Source organism: Hemiscyllium ocellatum, chromosome 31, assembly GCF_020745735.1.
Source record: "Hemiscyllium ocellatum isolate sHemOce1 chromosome 31, sHemOce1.pat.X.cur, whole genome shotgun sequence".
Classification (NCBI taxonomy): Eukaryota; Metazoa; Chordata; class Chondrichthyes; order Orectolobiformes; family Hemiscylliidae; genus Hemiscyllium; species Hemiscyllium ocellatum.
In genome coordinates this window covers 49,129,847-49,155,975 of record NC_083431.1, presented here as the reverse complement: position 1 = coordinate 49,155,975, position 26,129 = coordinate 49,129,847, and the positions used below count along the sequence as shown (strand labels likewise).

At 42.6% G+C, this 26,129-nt stretch overlaps 1 protein-coding gene across 1 annotated transcript; it reads left to right on the top strand.

Moving 5' to 3' along the window:
* The first annotated feature begins 38 nt into the window (after positions 1-38).
* Positions 39-26,129, top strand: mdh2 (malate dehydrogenase 2, NAD (mitochondrial)). The gene is made up of 9 exons (XM_060847867.1): positions 39-200; positions 11,409-11,577; positions 11,877-11,960; positions 19,292-19,401; positions 20,454-20,579; positions 21,901-21,978; positions 24,094-24,193; positions 24,925-25,076; positions 25,833-26,129. The coding sequence occupies exons 1-9, from the start codon at positions 135-137 to the stop codon at positions 25,962-25,964; spliced, it is 1,017 nt and encodes a 338-aa protein (XP_060703850.1). The 5' UTR covers positions 39-134; the 3' UTR covers positions 25,965-26,129.

Sequence of the window (26,129 nt, the reverse complement as noted above, 5' to 3'; positions counted from 1 at the left end):
AGAGGCTTCGGGTGCTCGGTTGGTTGTGATTGGCGGATAGCCTGGGCCCAATAGGTTCGGTTGCGCCCCCTGGAAAGTCCTCTGGCTGGAGGTCGTTGGAGTCACCGTCGTTGAGGGATCGGTCGCCGCTTGAAATGTTCAGCCGCGTTGTTAGGCCTGCAGCCTCCGTGCTTGGCCGGACCTTTTCCGTCTCCTCGCAGGTAAAGGGGTTGGGATAGGAGCTCCCCTGCCTCACACAAGCCCAGCCGTCACCCCGAGGAAGCCTGGGGCCTGACTTCCTGTGAAGCTGGGTGGTTGCACAAGGTGGGGAACAGCCAGCCACGGCCATGTCTTGGGAGGCCAGGGGATAGCGGGCTACTGGGAAACCTCTTCAGGAGCCGGTCGAATGGGTCTGGGGAAAGAAGGCAAGACAAGGACGGCTTCTTGTTGGAATAGGCCTGCACTCTGCATTGTGACCCTGGCTTTGATCAGTGCAGGGTTTCTAGCTGAAAGGGTGAGAGCCACGAGGAGAAGGTTTTGCACAAACCAGGCCCAAGGCTGCCCTGCGTGTTCTATTAAATCAAACAACCTTCCTATCGGAAAGATGTTGTGAAACTTGAAAGGGTTCAGAAAAGATTTACAAGGATGTTGCCAGGGTTGGAGGATCTGAGCTACGGGGAGAGGCTGAACAGGCTGGGGCTGTTTTCCCTGGAGTATCAGAGGCTGAGGGGAGACCTTATAGAGGTTTACAAAATTGAGGGGTGTGAATAGGGCAAATAGTCAAAGTCTTTTCCCTGGGGTTGGGGAGTCCAGAACTAGAGGGCATAGGGTTAGGGTGAGAGGGGAAAGATATAAAAGAGACCTAAGGGGCAACTTTTTCACACAGAGGATAGTGCCTGTATGGAATGAGCTGCCAGAGGATGTGGTGGAGGCTGGTACAATTGTAACAATTAAATGGCATTTGGATGGGTATATGAATAGGAAGGGTTTGGAGGGATGTGGGCCGGGTGCTGGCAGGTGGGACTAGATTGGGTTGGGATATCTGGTCAGCATGGGCGGGTTGGACAGAAAGGTCTGTTTCCATGCTGTACATCTGACTCCATAACTACGGATGCTGGAAATTTGAAAACAAAAACGCATTGCTGGCAAGACTTGGCAGCAGATTTGAGGAGGAAGTAGGGTTAATGTTTCGAGACCAGTGCTTCATCAGAAGTTTTCTATTTCTGCATATATGTGCCTCACCATAGAGTCTGTATAGCACGGAAACAGACCCTTCAATCTAACTTGTACAAACTGATCAGGTATTATAAATAAAAAATTTCACATTTAGCCCATATCCTTCTAAATTCTTCCTGTTCATGTGCGATTCAGATGCTAATTTTACCAACCTCCTTCACTTCCTATTGTAACTCATTTTGTGCACGCACCACCCTCTGCATGGAAAAATTGCCCTTGGGGCCCTTTTAAATCTGTAACCTATGTCCTCTAATCTCTTCCCTGGGAGATAGACCTTGGCTGTTCACCTTATCCATGTCTCCATGATTTAATAAGCCTGTAGAAGGTAATTCCTCAGTCTCTGCTCCAGGGAAAGCAGCCCTAGCCTATTCAGCCACTCCCTATAGCTCAAACCCAGCAACATCCTTGTAAATCTTTTCTGAATCCTTTCAAGTTTAACAGCATCCTTCCTATGACAGGACGATCAGAATTAAATGCAGTACTCCAAAAGCAGCCTAATCAATGTCCTGTACAGCTGCAACATGAACTCCCGACTCCTATATTCCATGCACTGACCAGTAAAGGTAAATGAACCTGATGCTTTTTTTTCACTCTGCCTGCCTGTAACTGTATCACAAGGTCACTTTGTTCAGCAGCACTTCCAAGGGCCCTCCCATTAAATATACAAGTCCTGCCTTGATTTGCCTTATACGCAGCACCTCACACTTATCTAAATTAAACTCTTTCTGCTGATCTTTGATTTATTGGCCCATCTGATCCAAGGTTTGTACACAAGACCTTCACTGTCCATTTGTAAACTAACTTCCCATATTCGTGTCCAAATCACTTGTATGAAATGACACAAAGCAGTGGATGCAACCCTGATCATTGTGGCACACTACTGGTCACCGGCTCCTGGTCTGGACAACAGCCCAATACCACCACCCCTCTGTACTTTTCAAGGCAATTTTGTATCCACATAGCTAGCTCTTCCTGGACACCATGTGATGTAACCTTGATAACCAGTCTACTCTGTGGAACCTTGTTGAAACACCTTGCTGAAGTCCACATAGACAAAACTACCATTCTGCATTCATCAATCATCTTTGTCACTTGTTTAAAAATACTCAACCATGTTAGTGAGATACTATTTCCCATGCTCATCCCTAATCAGTCCTTGCCTTTCCAAATACATGTAAATTCTGTCCCTCAATCTCCCCCAGCAACTTACCCACCACTGACCTCAGGAATGCCATATTATAGTTCCCTGGCAAGTTTTATCCGGCAATCTTTAAACTAGAAGAGAGGGGTGAGTAATCCTAAGCAGTATTGAAAATAGAGATACAGGTGAGGATGGTTCTGAAGGTAAACAGTAAGTTAATTAGAAAGGCAGGGTAGAGCAAGTTAGAATGAGGTAACTGAAGAGTTAAATTGAATTTATTTCAATGGTCTTACAGGTAAGGCAAATGAACTCCAGGCATGTGTGGAACTGGGACATTATATCGATTACAGAGGCATGGTTGAGGGGGCAACAAGACTGGCAGCTCAATGTTCTGGGGTGTAGATGCTATGGGACAGAGAAAAGAAGGTAAGAGAAGAGGAAAAATGGTGTTTTGACTAGGGAAAACATTTCTGATGTACTTAGGATATTTCTGAGGCATCATCCAGTGGAAGCATATGGGTGAAACTTGGAAATGAGAAGACGATGATCATATGGGGATTGTACTCTAGGCCCACCGGCAGTCAATGAGAAACTGGAACAGATATATGGAGAGATCTCCGATATATGTAAGAACAATAGGATTGCAATAGTGGATTTTAACTTTCCAAAGATAAACTGGCACTGCCATAGTATTAATGGCTTGGATTGTGAGGAATTTGTGTTAAGAAAATTTTGTTATCAATATTTTGATTTACTTACTAGAGAAGGAGTGAAACTTGATATTGTTAGGAATTAAGGCAAGGCAAGTAATGGAAGTGACAATATCTTCTCCAGCCACGGGTGAGGTAAAAGAGGACTGCAAGGTGGCTAATATTATGCCTCTATTTAAAGAAGACTATAAGGAGAAGCCTGCAAACTATAGACCAGAGATTCTGATATTAGTAGTGGGTATATGTTGGGGATTCTGAGATTTGGATTTCCATGCATTTGAAGAGGCAGGAACCAGTTAAGGATGTCAGCATGGCTCTGCGCAAGTGAAATTGTATCCAAAACATGATTTTAAAGTTTTTGAGGCAGTTAACCAAAAACATTGAGGGCAGAGGCATAGATTTTGTCTACATAGGCTTCAGTAAAGCTTTTGACAAGGTTCCACATTGTCGACTAACTGGTAAAGTGTGACACTGGAAAAGCACAGCAGGTCAGGCAGCATCAGAGGAGCAGGAAAGTCTATGTTTTGGGCATAAGCTCTTCAGGGCCTCATGAAGGGCTTCTGCCCATAACAGACTCTTCTGCTCCTCTGATGCTGCCTGACCTGCTGTGCTTTTCCAGCACCACACTTTTTGACTCTGACTGTCCAGCTTCTGCAATCCTCACTTTTTTTCTGAACTGGTAAAGTGAGATCCCATGGACTTCTGGGAACTGGTTTTGTGGTAGGAGGCAAAAGGTTGCGGTGACAGGTTGTTTTCTGGTACTGGGGACCCATGACCAGCAGTGTTCCACATGGATTGATGCCAGACCTACTGTTGTTTGTCATTTGCATAAATGATTTGGATGAGAATTTAGGATGCATGTTTAGTCAGTTTGTAGATGACACCAAAATTGATGGTATAGTTGGCGATGAAGTAGATTATCTAAGCTTACACAGATCTTGATCAATGAGCTGAGTGGCGGCAGATGCAGCTTAGTTTAGGTGTGAGCTTTGCATTTTTGTGAAGCGACCAAAAGCAGGGCTTATCCTCTTAATGATAAAGTCCTGGGTAGTGTTGTCGAACAGACTTGGGGTTCAGGCACATCGTTCTTTTGAAAGTTGCATCGCTGGTAGACAGTGGTTCAGATGTTTATCATGCTTGCCTTCATAGCTCAGACCTTTTGCATATGAGTTGGGACATGTTGAAGTTTTGTTGGTGAGGCCTCTTCTGGGACACTCATGTTCTAGTTGCCCTGCTATAGGAAGGATATTATCAAACTGGAGACGTTCAGAACAACATTACTGGGATATTGCAGGGAATGGAGGATTTGAGTTGTAGGGAGAGGCCAGATTGGCTTGGACGTTTTCATTGGAATGTAGGAGAGTGGGGGGTGACTTTGTAGAGGTTTGTAAAGTCATGGATTTAGTTAAGGCGACTAGCAGAGGTCTTTTCCCTCAGATCTGGGCAGTGGGGGTTCAAAACTAATGGCAATTGTTTTAGGTGAGAGGAGCAAGACTTAAAATGGACCTGAGGAGCAACATTTTTTTTTTGAATAGTTTGTATGTGGAATGAAGTGGTAGATGAAGGTACAGTTGCAACATGTAAAAGATATTTGACAGTAGATAAATAGAAAAGGTTTGGAGGGATATGGAGAAAGTGAGGATTGGAAATGCTGAAGATTTCGTGTCAAAATGTGAGACACTGGAAAAGCACAGCAAGTCAAGCAGCATCTAAGGAGCAGGAGCATTGACATTTCAGGCAAAAGCCCTTCATCAGAAATGTGGAGGGGAAATGTGGGTGTGGGCTGGGGTGAAGGTAGGTGGGAAGGCAATAGATGGATGCAGGTGAAAGGTAATTGTGATAGATTGGTGGGGATTGTGGTGTGAATAAGTGGGAAGGAAGATGGACAGGTCCAACAAGTCAAGAGGGTCATGCTAAGTTGGAGCGTTGGATCTGGGGTGGGGAGATTTGGAAACTGATGAAATCGATGTTGATGTTGTGTGGTTGAAGGTGTGGCCGAGGCATTCTTCCTCCAGGTGGTGGGTGTTTTTGATTTAGTGGTAGAGACGTTCCAGGACTTGCATGTCCCTGGGGCAGTGGGAAGGAGAGTTAGTGGTTGCCCGCAGGGTTGGTTGTTGATATGGGTGTGGACATATACAGGTAAGTGACACACTAGTTTTCATTCGGGAGACTTGGTTGGGATAGATGTGGTTGACCAAAGTGTCTACTTCCATCTGTAAGTGAGTGGATGAAGTGCAAGATGCTGGAATTTCAGGTGAAGATAGTCACATTGAGCAGCCAGTTGACTAGCATTAGATGAAGCCATCAAAAATGATATCATAAAAAATAGTTTCTAGTTAAGTGTAGCTATTCAGTAGAATATACAAGTAGAGATTGTATATAAATCCAATAACATCAAATAAGTAGCAAATAATATGATCAGACGACTTAGCATTGGTACTTGGTATGGGATCTACCAGCACCACTCAGATCTTGACCTGACTGCAATTTTGGGCTGAACATTAGCTGTGAGGTAAGTGACTGGCCTTTATATCAAGGTACCACTTGACTGAGCATAACATAGTGGAACCCAAACAAAATTGATGGGACCTGTGGAAAAATACTCCCCTGGTTGAAACCATAGCAGAGGAGGATGTTTGTGATAGATGGAGTACAGTCATGCCCAGGCCAAAACAACATGGCAGAGAATAAATTTTTAACCGACCTAATGAGGTATGTTATAACATACATCTGGAGGAGGTGGCACTTGAATCCAGGCCTAGAGGTACAGTTGCTGCTACCACACCCCACGAGCCGTTAGTTCCTCAGCTGCTTCATCAATGACTTTCCCTTTGTTATAAGATCAACATTAGAGATGCTTGTTGATTGATCACCATTTGTGATTCCTCAAGTGAAATCATTAGTGTTTGTAAACAGCAAGACTCTATCTGGTTTGGGTTGATGAGTGGCAAATAACTTTTGAAAGACCCAGGTAATGGGCAATGGTCATTCTCCTACAGGAGATAATCCAAATATCTTCCCATGTCATTGAATGACATTATCGTTGTTCAAGCCTTCATTAATAACACTAAGGGTTATCATTTACCAGAAATTGAACTGGACTCAGTACATAAATGCTACTGTTTCAAAAGCAGTTCAATAGCTTGGGAGTTCTCTACTGAGTAACTTTCTGATTCCACCAAGACTGCCTATTGACTGTCCAAGGGCGTAGGCAGCAAATTCGGGAAACATCATTGCAAGTTTCTATGCAAGCCATACGCCATTCTGACTTTGTGCGTTATTGCTGCTCCTTCACTGTTGCTAGGTCAAAATCCTGGAATTCTCCCTGACAAGAAAGTGCTTTGAGGAAGTAGGTCACCACCACCTTTTGAGGGCAGTGGGAAATTGAAAATAAATGCTGACTAACTAATGATTTCTGCATCCCATAAAGAGTGGATCTGTTTACGTCTGAGCAAGTCACAAGTGGTGGGTTACTGTCTATCGTTTTGAACTCAATCCTGTAGGAGGAGTGTCGTCAGGTACCTTGGGCTGGTGTTTGTGCAGGATGGGGGAGCAGAATGTACTCTGGGTTAGGTGTGTGATTGAGGGTAAGGAAAGAAAAACAAACAAATGTCAGTAATGGGACAAGAACAGTGGTTCACCTGGATGTTGAGCACCCTTTTATGATGGTGCTCTTGATGAGTCTTAGATATCTAAATATGTGCTGCATGTGTTTAGATAAATTTATTATTAGTGACTGACCAACCTAAATATAGTTCATGTTTGTACTTGCTGTGGTGCCCAACTCACTTGTCAGGCTTTTTGAGACTTGTCTCTTCTTACAATCAGGGTCATTCAGAAGTGTCAGCCTGGTTTGTTTTAAATGCCATCAATAACTGCTTCTGTTTAACCTTCAGTTTTTGGTGCCATCTGTACTCTTATCATTAATGGTAGGTTTCAGACTCTCACTTCAAACCCTATGTACTAAATGTCAAAATAAGGACATCAGGTTGTGGCCTTGCCAAGCAGGAATACTAAGTTATACCTCTGATTATTTAACGCAATTTTGCATTCTTCCATTCTATACAGACTGGTTCAGTTTTTTTTTTGCTTTATCATTTTAATGCTGGCTTATTTTTCTTTGTTCAGTCATGCTAAGCCAACTTTCCTCTAGTCGTGCTAAGCCAACCTCTGTGCTGTATCTTTACACTCTTTGGTTCAGTCCCCAGTTACTGACTGTTCTGTCCCATGTAGCAGTTCGAACTGAAACAAAGAAACTGTACCACAATCCTGCTGACCCATATACTGAATAACTTGCTTTCTCAGAGACTGTGTTGGTTGTTCATGTGAAAGTGGAAAATCTTTTCAATGACATTGCAATCTGTTATGGAGGTGCACCACCATTAGGTAGTTTTTAATCCTTTTGAGCGAGTCTGAGTTTAGTTTATATAGTTTGGATTGTATAATTAGGGCACAAAGATAAGCATCCATTAACAATTATACTTCGGCTTGCTTGCTGTGGAATCCTAGAAGAACTAATTATTGAGCTTAAGTAACAAGGAGTAACTGGTCTCAACCTTGAGTTTAAAGTGACCCATGGTTAATGTATAAGTATCAGTGAGGAGTTGTTACGGATATGGATCAAGTATATTAAGTGTACTTGCTGTTTGGGTACAGAGGAACCTTTACATCATTTGAGAAAATTGCACCGATGTCTTGGTTCAAGTGAAAGTGAATGCTATTGTGGTTCTGTTCGCCGAGCTGGGAATTTGTGTTGCAGTCGTTTCGTCCCCTGTCTAGGTGACAAGCTCAGTGCTTGGGGGCCTCCTGTGAAGCGCTTCTGTGATCTTTCCTCCGGCATTTGTAGTGGTTTGAATCTGCCCGCTTCCGGTTGTCAGTTCCAGCTGTCCGCTGCAGTGGCCGATATATTGGGTCCAGGTCGATGTGCTTGTTTGAATCAGTGGATGAGTGCCATGCCTCTAGGAATTCCCTGCCTGTTCTCTGTTTGGCTTGTCCTTATAATAGTAGTGTTGTCCCAGTCGAATTCATGTTGCTTGTCATCTGCATGTGTGGCTACTAAGGATAGCTGGTCGTGTCGTTTCGTGGCTAGTTGGCGTTCATGGATGCGGATCGTTAGCTGTCTTTTTGTTTGTCTTATGTAGCGTTTTGTGCAGTCCTTGCATGGGATTTTGTACACTACATTGGTTTTGCTCATGCTGAGTATTGGGTCCTTTGTCCTGGTGAGTTGTTGCCTGAGAGTGGCTGTTGGTTTGTGGGCTGTTATGAGTCCTAGTGGTGGTAGTAGTCTGGCTGTCAGTTCAGAAATGTTCTTGATGTATGGTAACATGGCTAGTCCTTTGGGTTGTGGCATGTCCTCATTCCGTTGTCTTTCCCTTGGGCATCTGTTGATGAAATTGTGGGGGTATCTATTTTTGGCAAATACGTTGTAGGGGTGTTCTTCTTCCTCTTTTTGCAGTTCTGGTGTGTTGTGGCCCTTTTGAACAGTGTCTTGATGCAACTTCCTTTGTGTGTGTTGGGGTGGTTGCTTTCGTAGTTCAGGACTTGGTCTGTGTTTGTGGCTTTCCTGTATACCTTTGTGGTGAAACCTCCGTTCAGTGTTCTCTGTACCATCACATTTAGGAATGGGAGTTGGTTGTCCTTTTCTTCCTCTAGTGAATCGGATTCCTGAGAGTGTGGCATTGATTATCCAGTGTGTGTTCTCTATTTCTGTGTTTTTTTTAATGATTACAAAGGTGTCATCCACATATCTGATCCAGAGTTTGGGTTGAATTTGCAGTAAGACTGTTTGTTCTACTCTTTGTATTACAGCTTCTGTTGTGAGTCAGAGATGGGTGAGTCCATGGGTTTGTCATATATTTGGTTGTTGAATGTGAAGTGTATTGAGAGGCACAGGTCCAGTAGTTTAAGTATGCAGTCTTTGTTGATAGGTTCACTGTCTTGTTGTCTGTTCTGTATGTCCAGTAGGTAGGTTGGCTATTGTTTCTCTGGCTAGGATTTTGTCGATAGAGGTGAACAGTGCCGTTACATTGAATGAGACCACAGTTTCTTCCTTGTTCATGTGTATATTTCTGATGTCCAAGAATTCCTGTGTTGAGTGTATAGAGTGTCTGGATCTGCTGATCAGGTGTTTCCGTTTCTGTTGTAGTTCTTTAGCCAGTTTGTGTGATGGTGTCCCTGGTAGCGATATGATGGGTCTGAGTGGAACTACGAAAGCAACCACCCCAACACACAAAAGAAGTTGCATCAAGACACTGTTCAAAAGGGCCACCACACACTGCAGCACACCAGAACTGCAAAAAGAGGAAGGAGAACACTATGTATTCGCCAAAAACGGATACCCATGCAATTTCATCAACAGATGCCCAAGGGAAAGACAACGGAACGAGGACATGCCACAACCCAAAGGACTAGCCACGTTACCATACATCAAGAACATTTCTGAACTGACAGCCAGACTACTACCACCACTAGGACTCATAACAGCACACAAACCAACAGCCACTCTCAGACAACAACTCACCAGGACAAAGGACCCGATACTCAGCATGAGCAAAACCAATGTAGTGTACAAAATCCCATGCAAGGACTGTTCAAACACTACATAGGACAAACAGGAAGACAGTTAACGATCTGCATCCATGAACGCCAACTAGCCACGAAACGACATGACCAGCTATCCTTAGTAGCCACACATGCAGATGACAAGCAACATGAATTCGACTGTGACAAGAATACCATTATAAGGACAAGCCAAACAGAAAGCAGCCAGGGACTTCCTAGAGGCATGGCACTCATCCACTGATTCAAACAAGCACATCAACCTGGACCCAATATACCGGCCACTGCAGCAGACAGCTGGAACTGATAACCGGAAGCGGTAGATTCAAACCACTACAAATGTCGGAGGAAAGATCACAGAAGCGCTTCACAGGAGGCTCCCAAGCAGTGAGGATGTCACCTAGAAAGGGGACAAAACGTCTGCAACACAAATTCCCAGCTCTGCCAACAGAACCACAACAATGAGCACCCGAGCTACAAATCTTTGCACAAACTTTGAAATTGAATGCATTTTCAAAGATTTTAACTTTGGATGGAATGCCCTCTGGGGGTCAACAAGTGGTTTGGATGGGAATGTTAAAATGCCAGCCACTCCTGTCCACAAAGTGAAGAAATGGAAATGGTTGAATTATACAGTCCTTTTTTTTTCTTAAAAAATTAACCTTTCTTAACACTGTTACTCATCTGTGGTGCAGGTGGGACTTGAACCTGGACCTTCTGGTTCAGGGGTCAGGGCACTATCATTGTGCTGCTATAGCTCATTTAATGTTAACTCACCACCTGACTCCCCAAAGCCTGTCCACCATCTACAAGGCACAAACTAGGAGTGTGATGAAACACTCCTCAGTGGTCTGGATAGATGCAGCTCCAAAAACACTCTAGAAGCTTGACACCATCGATGCACAGCAGTATGTATCATTTACCAGATACTGTACAGAAATTCATCAAGTTCACTTTGGACAGCACCTTCCAAACCCATGACACCTTCTACCTAGAAGGACAAAGACGGCATACATAGGAACTGCACCATCTGCCAGTTCCTGTTCAAGACACTCCCTGTCCTGACTTGGAAGTATGCCACCATTGCTTCAGTGTCTCAGGAATTCCCTACCTATGCATTATAGGTCAGCCCACAGCAAGTGGACTGCAGAGGTTCAGGAACGCGGCTCACTACTGCCTTAAGGGCACCTGAGGGCGAGCAGTAAATGTTGGCTAACCAGTGATGTCCACATTCCATGAATGAATATTTTTACGAAAGTTCAATGTGGGGAGATGAATAATCAGTTTTTGAGTGAGCCACCCAGAGGCTTGAGCTAATAATCCTGCGAGTGAGGGCTCAATCCCATCATGAGAAATTAAAAATATGAATTGTATTTACTGTGTTCTTGTGACACTTAGATTATAAAGTTGTGAATGATATTTTTAAGTGAGGAAAACTTACCGTTGTGCCTGTTCTGGTTCTAATCTCATATTGGTGGTTTTTAAAGATACATAATTAATAATGGTTAGAGATAAATTGAAGTAAAGCTCTTCTCTTGAGGTGAGCTCTAGGCTTTCATGTTTGATAGAGAAAAACAGAACTCCCAATCACCTAAACTTTGACAGTGGGGTTTATAGTAATGTGAGCCTGGCTGGATATCTGTCAAACTCCAAATTGTTTTAGAAAGTGCTAGTAACTAATTGATCACAAATAGCAAGCAATGGCACCTCCTTGTTCAACTATTAACATTTAGTGTTGCTTCCTAGCTGTTCTCAAGATCACATGAATGATTTTTTTTTCACAGAACAATGCCAAGGTAGCAGTATTAGGAGCCTCAGGTGGCATTGGACAGCCTCTTTCTCTGCTACTGAAGAACAGCCCTCTTGTGAGTGACCTCTCACTCTATGATATTGCACACACGCCTGGTGTTGCAGCTGATCTCAGTCACATTGAGACTAGAGCAAAGGTTACTGGTGAGTACGTATTAACATAATGCAACTCCTGTCAAGTATATGTAAATGTGTAAATTAATATTGAATCTTTAATAGATTTGAACATTAACCTAAGGTATATTTCTATACAGCAAACCTTAGTTTAAGTGCCCTTAATAAAGCAGTTTACAAAAGTTGAATAACTTGAAGAAAATGAGCTTGGTACAAATGAATTCAAGTCCTGCTCTGTAGGTTGGAGTACAAAAATCTTGGCAGTCTCTGATGTAAGTATGTTTGGCTCTGCATGATGAAGGGCTCACTGAAGTGATGCTTATCCATAGGTTACTTGGGTGCCGAACAGCTGCCTGATGCCTTGAAAGGAAGTGAACTGGTGGTCATTCCTGCTGGAGTACCTCGGAAACCAGGTAGGTAATTAAATGTTGAGGGATGATACTTTGCTCACTGAGCTGCCAGTCTTGCTCAGTTGAGTTTTACAGATCTTTAAACTGATGATTATTGCGATGTATTTACAAGGTGATATTGTTATTCCTTCCACTAAAGCAATGAAAGCTTGAATGGGGTTCCCACCACACTAACTGGATGATAACCAACACCAATTGACTACATAGTTTAGATTGTGCAGTGTATGAAAGCAAAATTAATCTGGCAAAATGCACGAGTGAGCTTAACATGTAGTCTGTTGAAGAAAACTGGTTGACACAGGTGATAAGATAACTACCAAAAACTGGCAGCTACCAGACCTGAGGCTCTGGTCAGTCAGATCAGACCGAAGATAAAGCAGACAAATATTTGCATACAATTTTTGAGGAGTCCTGATGCACATTATATCTGCGTTATCTCAGAATTGCTAATGCAGTGTACATCTGGCTGCCTGGCATAAAATACAGTATGACACTATCATTTAGAGGTAACTAAGACTACAGCCTCTCAATTGGAGGTTTGTTTCAGATTAGAGAGATCTGTAAGCTTGTGTTTTGTGATGCTTATCTTCTGGGAGTCTACAAACAAAATCACTATTCTCCCTCAAAGAATTAAGAGTTTCAACTCTTATGGGGAATCCACAAGCTCTGGGAATTTCAGGTGTAGTGATTTCAGAAAAGATTGTGAATGGCTATCCCCCAAAGACGAATGGCCATCCACAATTTATGGTTTAAATTTACCCCATATGGAATATTAAGATATTATTGATATAGATTTACAATCCATAGAAGTATTAGTGCATATCATTTGTGTTTCAGGCTCTTGTGAAATACTTTCTTATGCCTAACACTTCACCGAAGTATCTCTACTGATGCCCTTGTATTCTAGAGTACAGTGTCCTTGTTGAACAATATAACTAAGGTTTCCCATAGAAGGTAGTGACTTATCCACCTGTGAAGTGAAGTTTAAGTCACCTAATAATGTATAATTTCTCTAGTGTGGAATCGAAGTCCGCTGAAGAATGTTTGCTTCTTCAGCATGTAGTAAGAGAATTGTAATATGATGTCAAAGTTGGATTAACTTAAACAAACTAAGCAATTAGAAATGTAGCTTCTAAAGTTAAATGTCAAATCACCTAATTTACCATGGAACCCACTATATCAAAGTATTCATTAATTGAATTTCTTGAAGATTAAGCCAAGTGTATAAATTGTCAATCTACTGACAGTGATTCAGTTAAAATATATTTTATGATCCTAGCTGGCAATGGCATTGTTCAAATCAGATTTCTGGGCTAAACCTAACTTGGTTAACCATAAGCTTGTTTTTAAAATTCGTTTCCCATGATAGCCAGTCATTAGCAGCCTCTGAGTATGTTCAATGTGTCTTTAGCTGAACACAAGTAGTTTTTTTTAATTAAACAATTCAGTTTACAAAACAATTTAACATTAACAGCTGTTTACACAGAAACAGCAATTTTACAAGGGAGAGGAGCAACAAAGCCAGGTCCTAAACCCTACCATTTAACCAGTTTTCAGGGAAATGAGGATCCTCCAATCCCAAGGTGAAACATGGCAAGCGCCTACTGCGGAGACGCAGATTCGAGCCAAGGTTGCTGCGGCATCAATGGCGTACTGACCACTGTACGATCACGGCACCCACATAGCCGCACAAGTAGCTTATTGGGAAGATCTTAACATGAACGAACGAACTTTTTGTTGTTTTTTTTTTTGCAGCTATTTACTTTGCAAACATGTAACCCCACTGAAGCACTTCACTTCAAGATTTCCTTTTAACATGGCCACAAACAATGACCCTTCAGCATATTTTAGTCACCATTGTGATTCTCTGTTAAGAGACTTTGGCACTGGTTAATTTCACATTTCTCACTCAAGGAAGAACTTCTAAAACAGCTTAAGGTTTCTTTCCATCTCTGACATAGTCTGTCAGAAATTAACCTGCCCTTGCATTGCTATGGATCTTCTGAACTTCAACCTGCTCCTGTGCTGCTCTAGATAATGAAAATTCAGTTCAGTAAATTCTTCAGCAATTATTTCACGAGCCCAGCTTCTGTAATCTTTTAGTCAGATGGTATTTTAGAAATGCTGTTTTGACTTGCGACTAGTGTGTTTCGGACCCCGAACAAAAAAAACTTCAGAGCTAAGTTCCCAAACAATAACATTGTCAACTTCCATCGCACTTGTTTTTAGTAATTCTAATAGTAACTCAACCCAGCAGCTCCTGTTAATTGTTTTTCATTTGAAATTTTGTTCTGTGTGTTGTTTTATTCTTAATGAAATGAATATGTTTCAATGTAAATGAAACCTAGTCAGGCTTAGCATTGTACTGAAGTCCAGGTTTAGGTGGCGAGAGATGCTGTCCTTTGACAAAGCGAAAAGACTGCATTGGTTTAAAAATAAAACTTTTTTTTTCTCTCTGCTAGAGCTTATGTGTAATTAGCAAAATATCACTTCAAACCCAGAGAACCATTTATCACATTTAAAGGTTTATTTAGTTCTTTCAAAGTGCATTGTTTTTCCGAAATAAAATGAGTACTACTTGGCTTAAACACGATTGTTAACATTTGTCAGTACAGCCTTTTGGCTGTTAAATAGATTTTAGTTTCTCACTACTTATTGAGTTGTACGTGTACACTTTGCACAGCGATAGCACTCAGCTTTGTGAGGGTTAAATAAATTCATAGTCATAGTCAGAGATGTATAGTATGGAAACCTTCAGTCCAACCTGTCCATGCCGACCAGATATCCCAACCCAATCTAGTCCCACCTGCCAGCACCCGGCCCTTTTCCCTCCAAACCCTTCCTATTCATATACCCATCCAGATGCCTCTTGAATGTTGCAAATGTACCAGCCTCCACCACATCCTCTGGCAGCTCATTCCATACACATACCACCCTCTGCATGAAAAAGTTGCCCCTTTAATATCTTTTCCCCCCTCACCCTAAACCTATGCCCTCTAGTTCTGGACTCCCCGACCCCAGGGAAAAGACATTGTCTATTTATCCTAACCATGCCCCTCAATTTTGTAAACCTCTGTAAAGTCGCCCCTCAGCCTCTGACGCTCCAGGGAAAACAGCCCCAGCCTGTTCAGCCTCTCCCTGTAGCTCAGATCTTCCAACCCTGGCAACTTCCTGGTAAATCTTTTCTGAACCCTTTCAGGTTTCACAACATCTTTCCGATAGGAAGAAGACCAGAATTGCATGCAATATTCCAACAGTGGCCTAACCGAAGTCCCATATAGCCGCAACATGACCTCCCAACTCCTGTACTCAATACTCTGACCAATAAAGGAAAGCATACCAAACGCCGCCTTCACTATCCTATCTACCTGCGAGTCCACTTTCAAGGAACTATGAACCTGCACTCCAAGGTCTTTGTTCAGCAACACTCCCTAGGACCTTACCATTAAGTGTGTAAGTCCTGCTAAGATTTGCTTTCCCAAAATGCAGCACCTCACATTTATCTATATTAAACTTCTCAGCCCATTGGCCCATCTGGTCCAGACCTTGTTGTAATCTGAGGTAACCCTCTTCGCTGTCCACTACACCTCCAATTTTGGTGTCCTCTGCAAAATTGCTAACTGTACCTCTTATGCTCACATCCAAATCATTTGTGTAAATGACAAAAAGTAGATGACCCAGCACTGGTTCTTGTGGCACTCCACTGGTCACAGGCTTCCAGTCTGAAAAACAACCCTCCACCACCATCCTCTGTCTTTTACCTTTGAGTCAGTTCATGTATCCAAATGGCTAGTTCTCCCTGTATTGAGATCTAACCTTGCTAACCAGTCTCCCATGGGGAATGTTGCCGAATGCCTTACTGAAGTCCATATAGATCACATCTACTACTCTGCCCTCATCGATCTTCTTTATTACTTCAAAACACTCAATCAAGTTTGAGACATTATTTCCCACGCACAAAGCCATGTTGTCTATCCCGAATCAGCCCTTGCCTTTCCAAATACATGTACATCCTGCCCCTCAGGATTCCCTCCAACAACTTGCCCACCACTGAGGTCAGGCTCACCGGTCTGTAGTTCCCTGGCTTGTCTTTACTGCCCTCCGGCACCTCACCTGTGGCTATCGATGATACAAATATCTCAGCAAGAGGCCCAACAATCACTTCTCTAGCTTCCACAGAGTTCTTGGGGACACCTGATCAGGTCCTGGGGATTTATCCACTTTTAACCGTTTCAAGACATCCAGCACTTCATCCTCTGTAAACTGGACATTTTGCAAGATGTCACCATCTATTTCCCTACAGTCTATATCTTCCATCTCCTTTTCCACAGTACATATTGAAGGAAAATATTCACTTAGTATCTCCCCCATTTTCTGTGGCTCCACACAAAGGCCACCTTGCTGATCTTTGAGGGGCCCTATTCTCTCCCTAGTTGCCCTTTTGTCCTTAATATATTTGTAAAAACCCTTTGGATTCTCCTTAATTCTATTTGCCAAAGCTATCTCATGTCCCCGTTTTGCCCTCCTGATTTCCCTCTTAAGTATACTCCTACTTCCTTTATACTCTTCTAAGGATCCACTCAATCTACCCTGTCTATACCTGACATATGCTTCCTCCTTTTTCTTAACCAAACCCTTGATTTCTTTAGTCATTCAGCCTTCCCTATACCAGCCTTCCCTTTCACCCTGACAGAAATATACTTTCTCTGGATTCTTGTTGTCTCATTTCTGAAGGCTTCCCATTTTCCAGCTGTCCCTTTACCTGCAAACATCTACCTCCAATCAGCTTTCGAAAGATCCTGCCTAATACAGTCAAAATTGGCCTTTCTCCAATTTAGACCTTCAACTTTTAGATCTGGTCTATTCTTTTCCATCACTATTTTAAAATGAATAGAATTAGGGTCGCTGGCCCCAAAGTGCTCCCCTACTGACATCTGTCACCTGCCCTGCCTTATTTCCCAAGATTAGGTCAAGCTTTGCACCTTCTCTAGCAGGTACATCCACATACTGAATCAGAAAATTGTCTTGTACACACTTAAGAAATTCCTCTCCATTTAAACCTTTAACACTATGGGTGTCCAGGTTGATGTGTTGGAAAGTTAAAATCCCCTACCATAACTACCCTATTATCCTTACAGATAACTGGGATCTCCTTACAAGTATGTTTCTCAATTTCCCTCTGACTATTGGGGGAGGGAGGGGGGTCTACAATGCAATCCCAATAAGGTTATCATCCATTTTTTATTTCTGTTCCACCCACATAACTTCCCTGGATGTATTTCTGGGAATATCCTCCCTCAGCACAGCTGTAATGCTATCTCGGATCAAAAATGCCACTTCCCCCTCCTCTCTTGCCTCCCTTTCTATCCTTCCTGTAGCATTTGTATCCTAGAACACTAAGCTGCCAGTCCATCCCTGAGCCATGTTTCTGTAGTTATGATATCCCAGTCCCATGTTCCTAGCCATGCCCTGAGTTCATCTGCCTTCCCTGTTGGGACCCTTGCATTGAAATAAATGCAGTTTAATTTATTAATCCTACCTTGTCCCTGCCTGCCTTGACTGTTCGACCATCCGTCCGTCCACCTAACACTATGGGCAACTTAGCATGACCAACTCGCCTAACCTGCACAATTTAGCAATGTAGGAGGAAACTGGAGCACCTGGAGGAAACCCAGGGAGACAGTGGGAGAATGTGCAAACTCCACAGTCGCCTGAGGTTGGAATCGAACCTGGGTCTCTGGCGCTGTGAGGTAGCAGTGCTCGCCACCGTGACATCCACGTACATTATTCCCCTTCCAATTTGGGTGCAATCCATCCTTCTTGTACAGGTCACTTCTACCCCAAAAGAGATTCCAATGATCCAAAAATGTGAATCCTTCTCCCATACACCAGCTCCTCAGCCATGCATTCATCTGCTCTATCCTCCTATTCCTGCCCTCACTAGCTCGTAGCACTGAGCGTATTCCAGGTATTACTACCATTGAGGACCTCCTTTTAACTCTGTGTAATCTCAACCTTTTCCCTTCCTGTATTGTTAGTTCCAATGTGGACAGTGACCTTCTACTGGTCCCTCTTTGCCTGTGAGAACATTCTGCACCCTCTGAGATATCCTTGATCCTGGCATCAGGGAAACAACACACCATTCTGCTTTTTCTCTGCTGGCCACAAACGTCTGTCTGTACCTCTGACTACAGAATCCCCTAACACAATTGATCTCTTGGAAGCAGATGTACCCCTCGTTGCATTCGAGCCAGTCTCAATACCAGAAACTTGGCTGTTCATGCTACGTTTCCCTGAGAATCCATCACCCCAACACTTTCCAAAACAGCATACCTGTTTGAAATGGGTATATCCACAAAAATAATTCCTGCTCTAGCTGCCTACCTGTCTTGCCCTTCCTGGAGTTAACCCATCTATGTGACTGTATCTGAGATTCTCCCCCCTTCCTATAACTGCCATCCATCACATGCTGTTGCAAATTCCTCATCGCTTCTATCTGTCTCCAACTGATCCAGTCGATCTGATAAGATTCGCATCCAACAGCATTTATGGCAGATATAATCCGCAGTAACCCTTAAACTCTCTTTAAACTCCCACATCTGACAAAGTACATATCATTGCAAAGGCCATTTTTGCTCCTTCACAATCTACAGCCCCAGAAAATAACACCATCTTATCCCTCTGCAAACACTGCCCCAGGTTAAATTAATTGCTATGGCTTATATTTTAAGTTTAATCAAGAGACTTATCTTCAAAAGCATATGATCAAGAAAGAATCCACTGAACTCACTACTGTAGCCTTTCGCTTGGACAGACTTAAAACAACAGTTAACTTATCTGATTCTGTGCTGTGAACTTCGCCCAACAGTTCCTCCAAGATTAGTTGTGAATTTCACTTTGTTAATTTCCCCAGATGCACTCCGATGTCCAGCGATACACTAATTCAAACAGCAAAGGCAGTAACTTCCCTCCCTCCTGCCCTCCCCTGTACTCACCATGTGCTGCCTTTGTCTGCTCTTCTCCCTTTTTTTAAACCACTGTTGTTTTGACTTTGTTTTTTCCAAAGTTCCAAAACTATGCAACAGCATATAAAACAGTAATTGCTGCTCCTGGAATTCGAGGAAGTCACCTCCAACACAAAATAACTCAAAAAAGGAGCAGCTCTTACAGCCAGAAAGTTTTCCAGTCCTCCATCTTGGATTACCCAGAATCCAATCAAAGGTCATCATTGAGCAAAGTATAGATTGTGTAGAGAATTGGTGGTAGGATTGTTAATTAGTCCTAACCTTGCATAAACTGTTAGGTGACAAATATCCAAATTGCTTTAATTGCAGGCATGACTCGAGATGATCTGTTCAATACTAATGCTACAATAGTTGCGGTTTTAACAGAGGCTTGTGCTCAGACTTGTCCAGAGGCCATGATCTGTATCATCTCCAATCCTGTAAGTTTGCACTGTGCCAGTGCTAGATCTGTACTCGACATTATAATTTGACTATTGTGATTGACTCCTCCCAGAAATGAATTGCGCAAAATTGAATTGTTCTTGCTTTCAGGGATAAATTAATTTTCTGGGGTCTTAAAAAGTCTCCTAAAATCAGGTCTCTCATTCACACTTGTGCGCACGCGCTCTCTCTTGCCACTGACCTAAATTTTTGTACCTTTTGAGTGATATCGTTTCCAATTAAGTATATTCCGAAAAACACTTCTTCCAGACAGCAGTGAGATTCGGTGCTGGTAAATTTCTCCAGTGGCCTGATCAGGTTTTTCCTTGAGTATAATGTTTAGCTTTATTAATTAAGACTGAAGGAAAACATTGACTGAATCAATGCTTTACCTTTGAGAGAAGGCTAAAAATTGGGGGATTATTAGCTTTGAAAGTAAGTAACTGAGCTGAAGCATTACCATTTATCCAGTGTGCACTTCTAAATGGGAGTAATAATTTTTGAGGTTTGTAGGGAGACTAAAACAAGGACTTAATGTTTCTGGTCATTTGGGTCATTGGTTACTGCTGGGTAAGTAATTTTTCAAAGCTTTTTCATCAAGGTAGAGGTGGGAAAAATTTTGAACTCCAAATAGAGGAGGGAATAGGTCTGTCGCATGCTGTTTCTCGCACTCTTTCTTTCTTTCGCCCCTCTCCCCCACTCCTGAATACATGATCTAAGATGGCTAAATGCCCTTGCCCCCATCCATTGTAAATATTGAGTCCCTCTTTCTCTGTATAGAGTATATTCACTGGCAAAACTTTTAAGTTGCGGCACAGTTCTCTTGCTCTAGTCAACTGAGGAAAAATCCCAGTTTTTTTTTAACATCCTCACTGGTAGGAGGCACTTTCTCTGAAAATTAAGTGTACTTAAAGCTCTGTAAAGATAATATTATATCGTTGCAATCTTGTGGGGACTTGTAATGAATGCCACTTATATTTTGACTTTGGAAATGCTGTAATTTATTTTTGACCTTCCTAGTGTTAAGACAGACCCTATTTCATTTTACAAGGTGAACTCCACCATACCAATCACGTCAGAGGTTTTCAAGAAACTTGGAGTCTACAACCCAAACAAAATCTTTGGCGTGACAACACTGGATGTGGTCAGAGCCAACACGTTTATTGGTGAACTGAAGGTAAGCATGGGAAAAGTAGTGTTTTGTGTACCAACCAGATACATTGTATCTTAAGTACATCATGGTAATAGAATGCAGAGTATAGTGTTACTCTTACAGAGAAGATACAGAGAAAAATCGACTCTAATATGAGCGGTTCGTTTGTAAGTCTGATAACAGCAAGGAATAAGTTGTCTTACAGTCTGTTGGTACCTGCTTTCAAACTTGGGTATCTTCTGCCCGATGGAAGGAGGTGGAAGAGAGTATAATGGGGGTGGGAGAGCTTTTAATTATGTCGACTGGTTTATCAGAGGCAGCAAGAAGTGTAGACTGAGTCAATGGAAGACTGGTTTTCGTGATCGACTGGACTGCATTCCCTAATTTCTTGTGGTTTTGGGAAAAGCAGTTGCCATACCAAGCTGTGATGCATCTGGATAGAATGCTTTCAGTGGTGCATCTATAAAAATTGATGAGTCATTGTGGACGTGCCAAATTTCCTTAGCCTCCTGAGGTTGTAGAGGCATTGGTGCGCTTTCTTGACTGTAACGTTCCCAGGATGGATTGTTGGTGATATTTGCTCCTAGGAACTTTAAGCTCTTTACACCTCTGCCTCAGCACCGTTGATACAGATGCCTGTGTTCTCCACTCTGCTTCCTGAAGTTGATGAGCAGCTGCAACATTTTGCTGACTTTGAATAGGATAGGCTATGTTTTGGGATGCAATAGGTTGGGGTGGGGGTGGCAAAAGGGACACTGTTATTTGATTTCCTTTTTTAAATCTTGTCAGATGTTATGACAAACCTCTGGAACAGGTGAGGCTCAAACCTGGGTCTGCTGGCTCAGAGGTAGGGACATTACCATTATGCCTTATGATACTGTAGTTTGCTCCACATGTATGGAACAACTTTTTGTTTTCAAGGTCTCCTAAAATTAGGTCACTTAGCTTAATTATAGTCTTTTGACTTGGGGCAATGCCATGTTTGTGTATTTCATGCCTTGTACCTTTTCTCCTTTTGAGAAAAGATGTTGAAACCAGGGTCCAGAGCATTTTGACCAGAAACAGCATTAAGTAGGGTTGGCCAGGGTGGTCACCTGCCCTAAGGTGCATTATTGGAATGTGTATCACTGAAAGCTAGGTGTCATGATCATTCTAGAGCAATATACCTGTCACTTTTTTTAAATGACTTCTGAATGCAAGTCATTGTAATTGCCAAATAACTAACCGTTCCTGAATTTTGATTTGAAACTCTGGATGTTAAATGGTTGATTTTGCTGTAGTAACATGTTTATTTAACTCTATTACTTCATGCTTTTCCCACACTAATTGAGCTTCCTGTTTTCAGGGCCTTGACCCAGCTCGTGTGTCTGTCCCAGTGGTTGGAGGCCATGCTGGTAAGACGATCATTCCCCTGATCTCTCAGGTAAGGATGTTAGGCGTTTGTCAAACCAGAGATGACTGCCAGCTGTCTGGTATCAAAATTTTTTCAATACAGCAAATAAGTCTGAAATATACCACTGTTTGATGCTATGAATAGTTATAGATTCTTGAGGATTGTATTGAACTAGCAGTAAAATAATTTTCAACATCCACTTTTACATTTTGAGAATGCTGAAGTACTGAGTTTGTGGTCCTTGAAGTGTAGCTGAAAATGAGTTGCTGGAAAAGCACAGCAGGTCAGGCAGCATCCATGGAGCAGGAGAATTGACGTTTCAGGCCTAAACCCTTCTTCAGGAAGGGCTCGTGCCCGAAACGTCGATTCTCCTGCTCCTTGGATGCTGCCTGACCTGCGCATTTTCAGCTCTGATCTCCAGCATCTGCAGTCCTCAACTTTCTTTTGTCCTTGAAGTGTAGAATAGGAAAGCTAAAATGAAAAGTATCGGTGTTAAATATATTGAGCATGCTTTGCCTTGCTTTTAATAAGGACAGAATACACAATACTCCCACTTTCTGCATATTATTCACTCCATTTTTATACAGAACTGGCTCCAAGGTAGAAGAGAGGGTGGTGGTGGAGAGTTGTTTTTCAGACTGGAGGCCTGTGACCAATATAGTGCCACAGGGATTAGTGCTGGGTCCTTTAAGTTTTGTCATTTACATAAATAATTTGTATGTGAGCATAAGGGGTACAGTTAGTAAGTTTGCAGATGACATCAAAATTGGAGGTGTAGTGGACAGCAAAGAAGGTTACCTTAGATTACAACAGGATCTTGATCAGATGGGCCAATGGGCTGAGAAGTGGCAGATGGAGTTTAACTCGGATAAATGAGAGGTGCTGCATTTTGGGAAAGCAAATCTTAGCAGGACTTATACACTTCATGGTAAGGTCCTAGGGAGTGTTACTGAACAAAGAGACCTTGGAGTGCAGGTTCATAGCTCCTTGAAAGTGGGCTGGCAGGTAGATAGGATAGTGAAGAATGCGTTTGGTATGCTTTCCTTTATTGGTCAGAGTATTGAGCACAGGAGTTGGGAGGTGATGTTGCAGCTGTACAGGACACTGGTTCAGCCACTGTTGAAGTATTGTGTGCAAGTCTGGTCTCCTTCCTATCGGAAAGATGTTGTGAAACTTGAAAGGCTCAGAAAAGAAGATTTACCAAGATGTTGCCAGGGTTGGAGGATTTGAGCTATAGGGAGAGGCTGAACAGGCCAGGGCTGTTTTCCCTGGAGCATCAGAGGCTGAGAGGCGACCTTATAGAGGTTTACAAAATTGAGGGGCATGGATAGGATAAATACAGTCTTTTCCCTGGGATCGGGGAGTCCAGAACCAGAGGGCATAGGTTTAGGGTGAGCGGGGAAAGATATAAAAGAGACTTATGGGGCAACCTTTTCACGCAGAGGGTGGTGAGTGTATGGAATGAGCTGCCAGAGGATGTGGTGGAGGATGGTACAATTGGAACATTTAAGAGACATTTGGATGGGTATATGAATAGGAAGGGTTTGGAGGGATATGGGTCAGGTGCTGGCAGGTGGGACTAGATTGGATTGGGATATCTGATAGACATGGATGGGTTGGACCGAAGGGCCTGATTCCATGCTGTACATCTCTATGACTCTAAACCACTTAATTGTTTCCAGGTCTGTCATTCCACATTCAATTTGAATCAATCTTCTTGTCCTTCATAGCTGGAGGGAAGTTGTTCTGCATCAGCACTTTCTATTCTTCCCATTATTACAAATATCTGTCAGGATTTTAGTCTCTGTCACTTCAAAATATGTAGCCCAGTTACTCAGAAAAAAACGTTTTGCATAATGACTTGGCTCTGAAGCTGGTATATACTAATCTTAAAATTGGTATCCGAAGCAAGTGCTGGAGTCGAATCAGTAGTGGTCACTGGACAAGCTGGAAGTGGACTAAAATCTGTCTTTGACCTCGGCGCAAACACCCAGGCTTCACTGTTTAAAAGCATATTTCATGAATCTGAATTAGTTTCTACATGATCGACAAGCTCTTTAATTTTATGAAAGAATTGGTATTCTGCAAATAGGCATTGAGCAGTTGAGTACAGTGCTTGACTCCTCCATTTTGTTTTGATTCTAGTGCAATCCTAAAGTGGAATTTCCCCAGGACCAGCTGGAGGCCCTAACAGGCAGGATCCAGGAGGCTGGTACAGAGGTGGTAAAAGCCAAGGCTGGAGCAGGTTTGTGCAAGATTTCAAACCACTTGTGCAGACATGGACCCAGTGTCAGTCCTGTTAGTCACTCCCCCGGTTGCAGGAATTGATTCATGGTTTCTCAAATTAACTGTTCCAGTATAAACTGTCTTCTATTTGCCATTTTATTCATTGCAACAGCATTGCATCCACAAATGGATTTAAGCTCGTCACGTACCTGCTGAAAATTTCATTTGGTATTTGTGCTATATAGACATTGGTTCAATAATTTAGACTTCATTGTTTGGAAATACTGGTTCATATACATACATGTTGCGTTCAAACAGGATTAAACCATTTTGGTATAACTCTGGAGAACAAAGATAAAAGATCTAATTTGGATTCTCTCCCAGCTGCTACTCTTTACCCCCTCTGCTCCAACACTGACCCTCTGAAGAGTAACCCACCCAGATCCATTCCTCTACATTTACCCCTAACTCTATGGGCAACCTAGCATGGCCAATTCATCTAACCTGCCCATCCTTGGAATGGGAGGAAGCCAGAGCACCCAGAGGAAACCCATACAGACGCTGGGAGAATTGTGCAAATTCCGCACAGACAGTTGCCCAAGGCAGGAATTGAAAACTGGTCCCTGGGGGTGCTGTGAGGCAGCAGTGCTAACCACTGAGTCACCATCCTGCTCCTTCAGTGCACGATACAATGATGGCTTTTACTGCAGATTTGAAGGTCAGTTTTTGTATCTCCTGTGTAACATTTAGGTTCTGCCACCCTGTCCATGGCTTACGCCGGCGCCAGATTTGTCTTCTCTCTTTTGGATGCTATGAATGGTAAAGAAGGAGTGGTGGAATGTGCGTTTGTCAGATCCGAAGAAACTGAATCACCGTATTTCTCTACACCTCTGCTGCTCGGGGTGAGTTTGAGTACTGTTTAGATTGGTCAGACTTTTCAGCTTTTAAATAATAATAAGTAGCCACCTTCCACTCTGCAAAACTTGGTCTTTTAAATCAGCCGTCTTTTTCCAGAATTATTGCATTTAGAATCAAAATGGCAGAAGTCTGCTTGCTGCCTCTTTTCTTTGTATGACCTCAGTGATCCAAAGGAGTGAAGAAGACATTCCACTGTCAAAATTGAGTACTGGTCACTGTTGTCTTCAGTCCTGAGTAGATGGGGATGTTCTGCATGAAGACCCCTGAAGGCTGCCTTTGAGTGTTTAAGGTGGTGAGCATAGTGCAAACCCACCTACACCCAGTGCTTTTGACATGATCTGGACTGAGAACCTTGGTAGTGTATGGTGAACTACTTGACTTTGGAAGCACCCCACCTGAGTTCACTCCTGCCATCCATGCCTTTTGTGTACACCTTTTCCAGAAGGCATCATGTTAGTAATCATGAAACTTATTATCTTCTATCCCACCACCAAGGGCCCACCTCAGCCAACTGTAGAGCATCCACTTATTTTAGCTGTGATCAACTAACTTGGCACAGAGCTGCGAATAGATCTGAGATTTTCCTGATTTTCTTTTTGGTTTACTCCTCAGTGCAACATTGTATAACTCTTCATTTGTAAAGTCTGTCACTAATAATCTTGTCAGCTAGAATACATCAAATCCTTCCTAGACATCTATTTTAAAATGTTTTCTAACTTTGTGTTTAATTTTTATTCCAGAAAAATGGGATTGAAAAGAATCTTGGACTAGGAAAACTATCTGCCTTTGAAGAGAAGCTTGTAGCTGAAGCTATGAGTGAATTGAAGGGCTCTATAAAGAAAGGAGAGGACTTTGTGAAGAACAGGAAATAGATGAGTGGTTGCATCAATGTGTACAGAACAGGAGGACTCCAACCTGTTGCAAACACGCCAAGACAAGTGGCACTGGTCACTGCTGTATGTCTGTCTGTTTGCTAGCGGTTTTTAAGTCTGTTTGCCATGAGAGATCTCTAAACTAATTAAATTACTAGCACCATT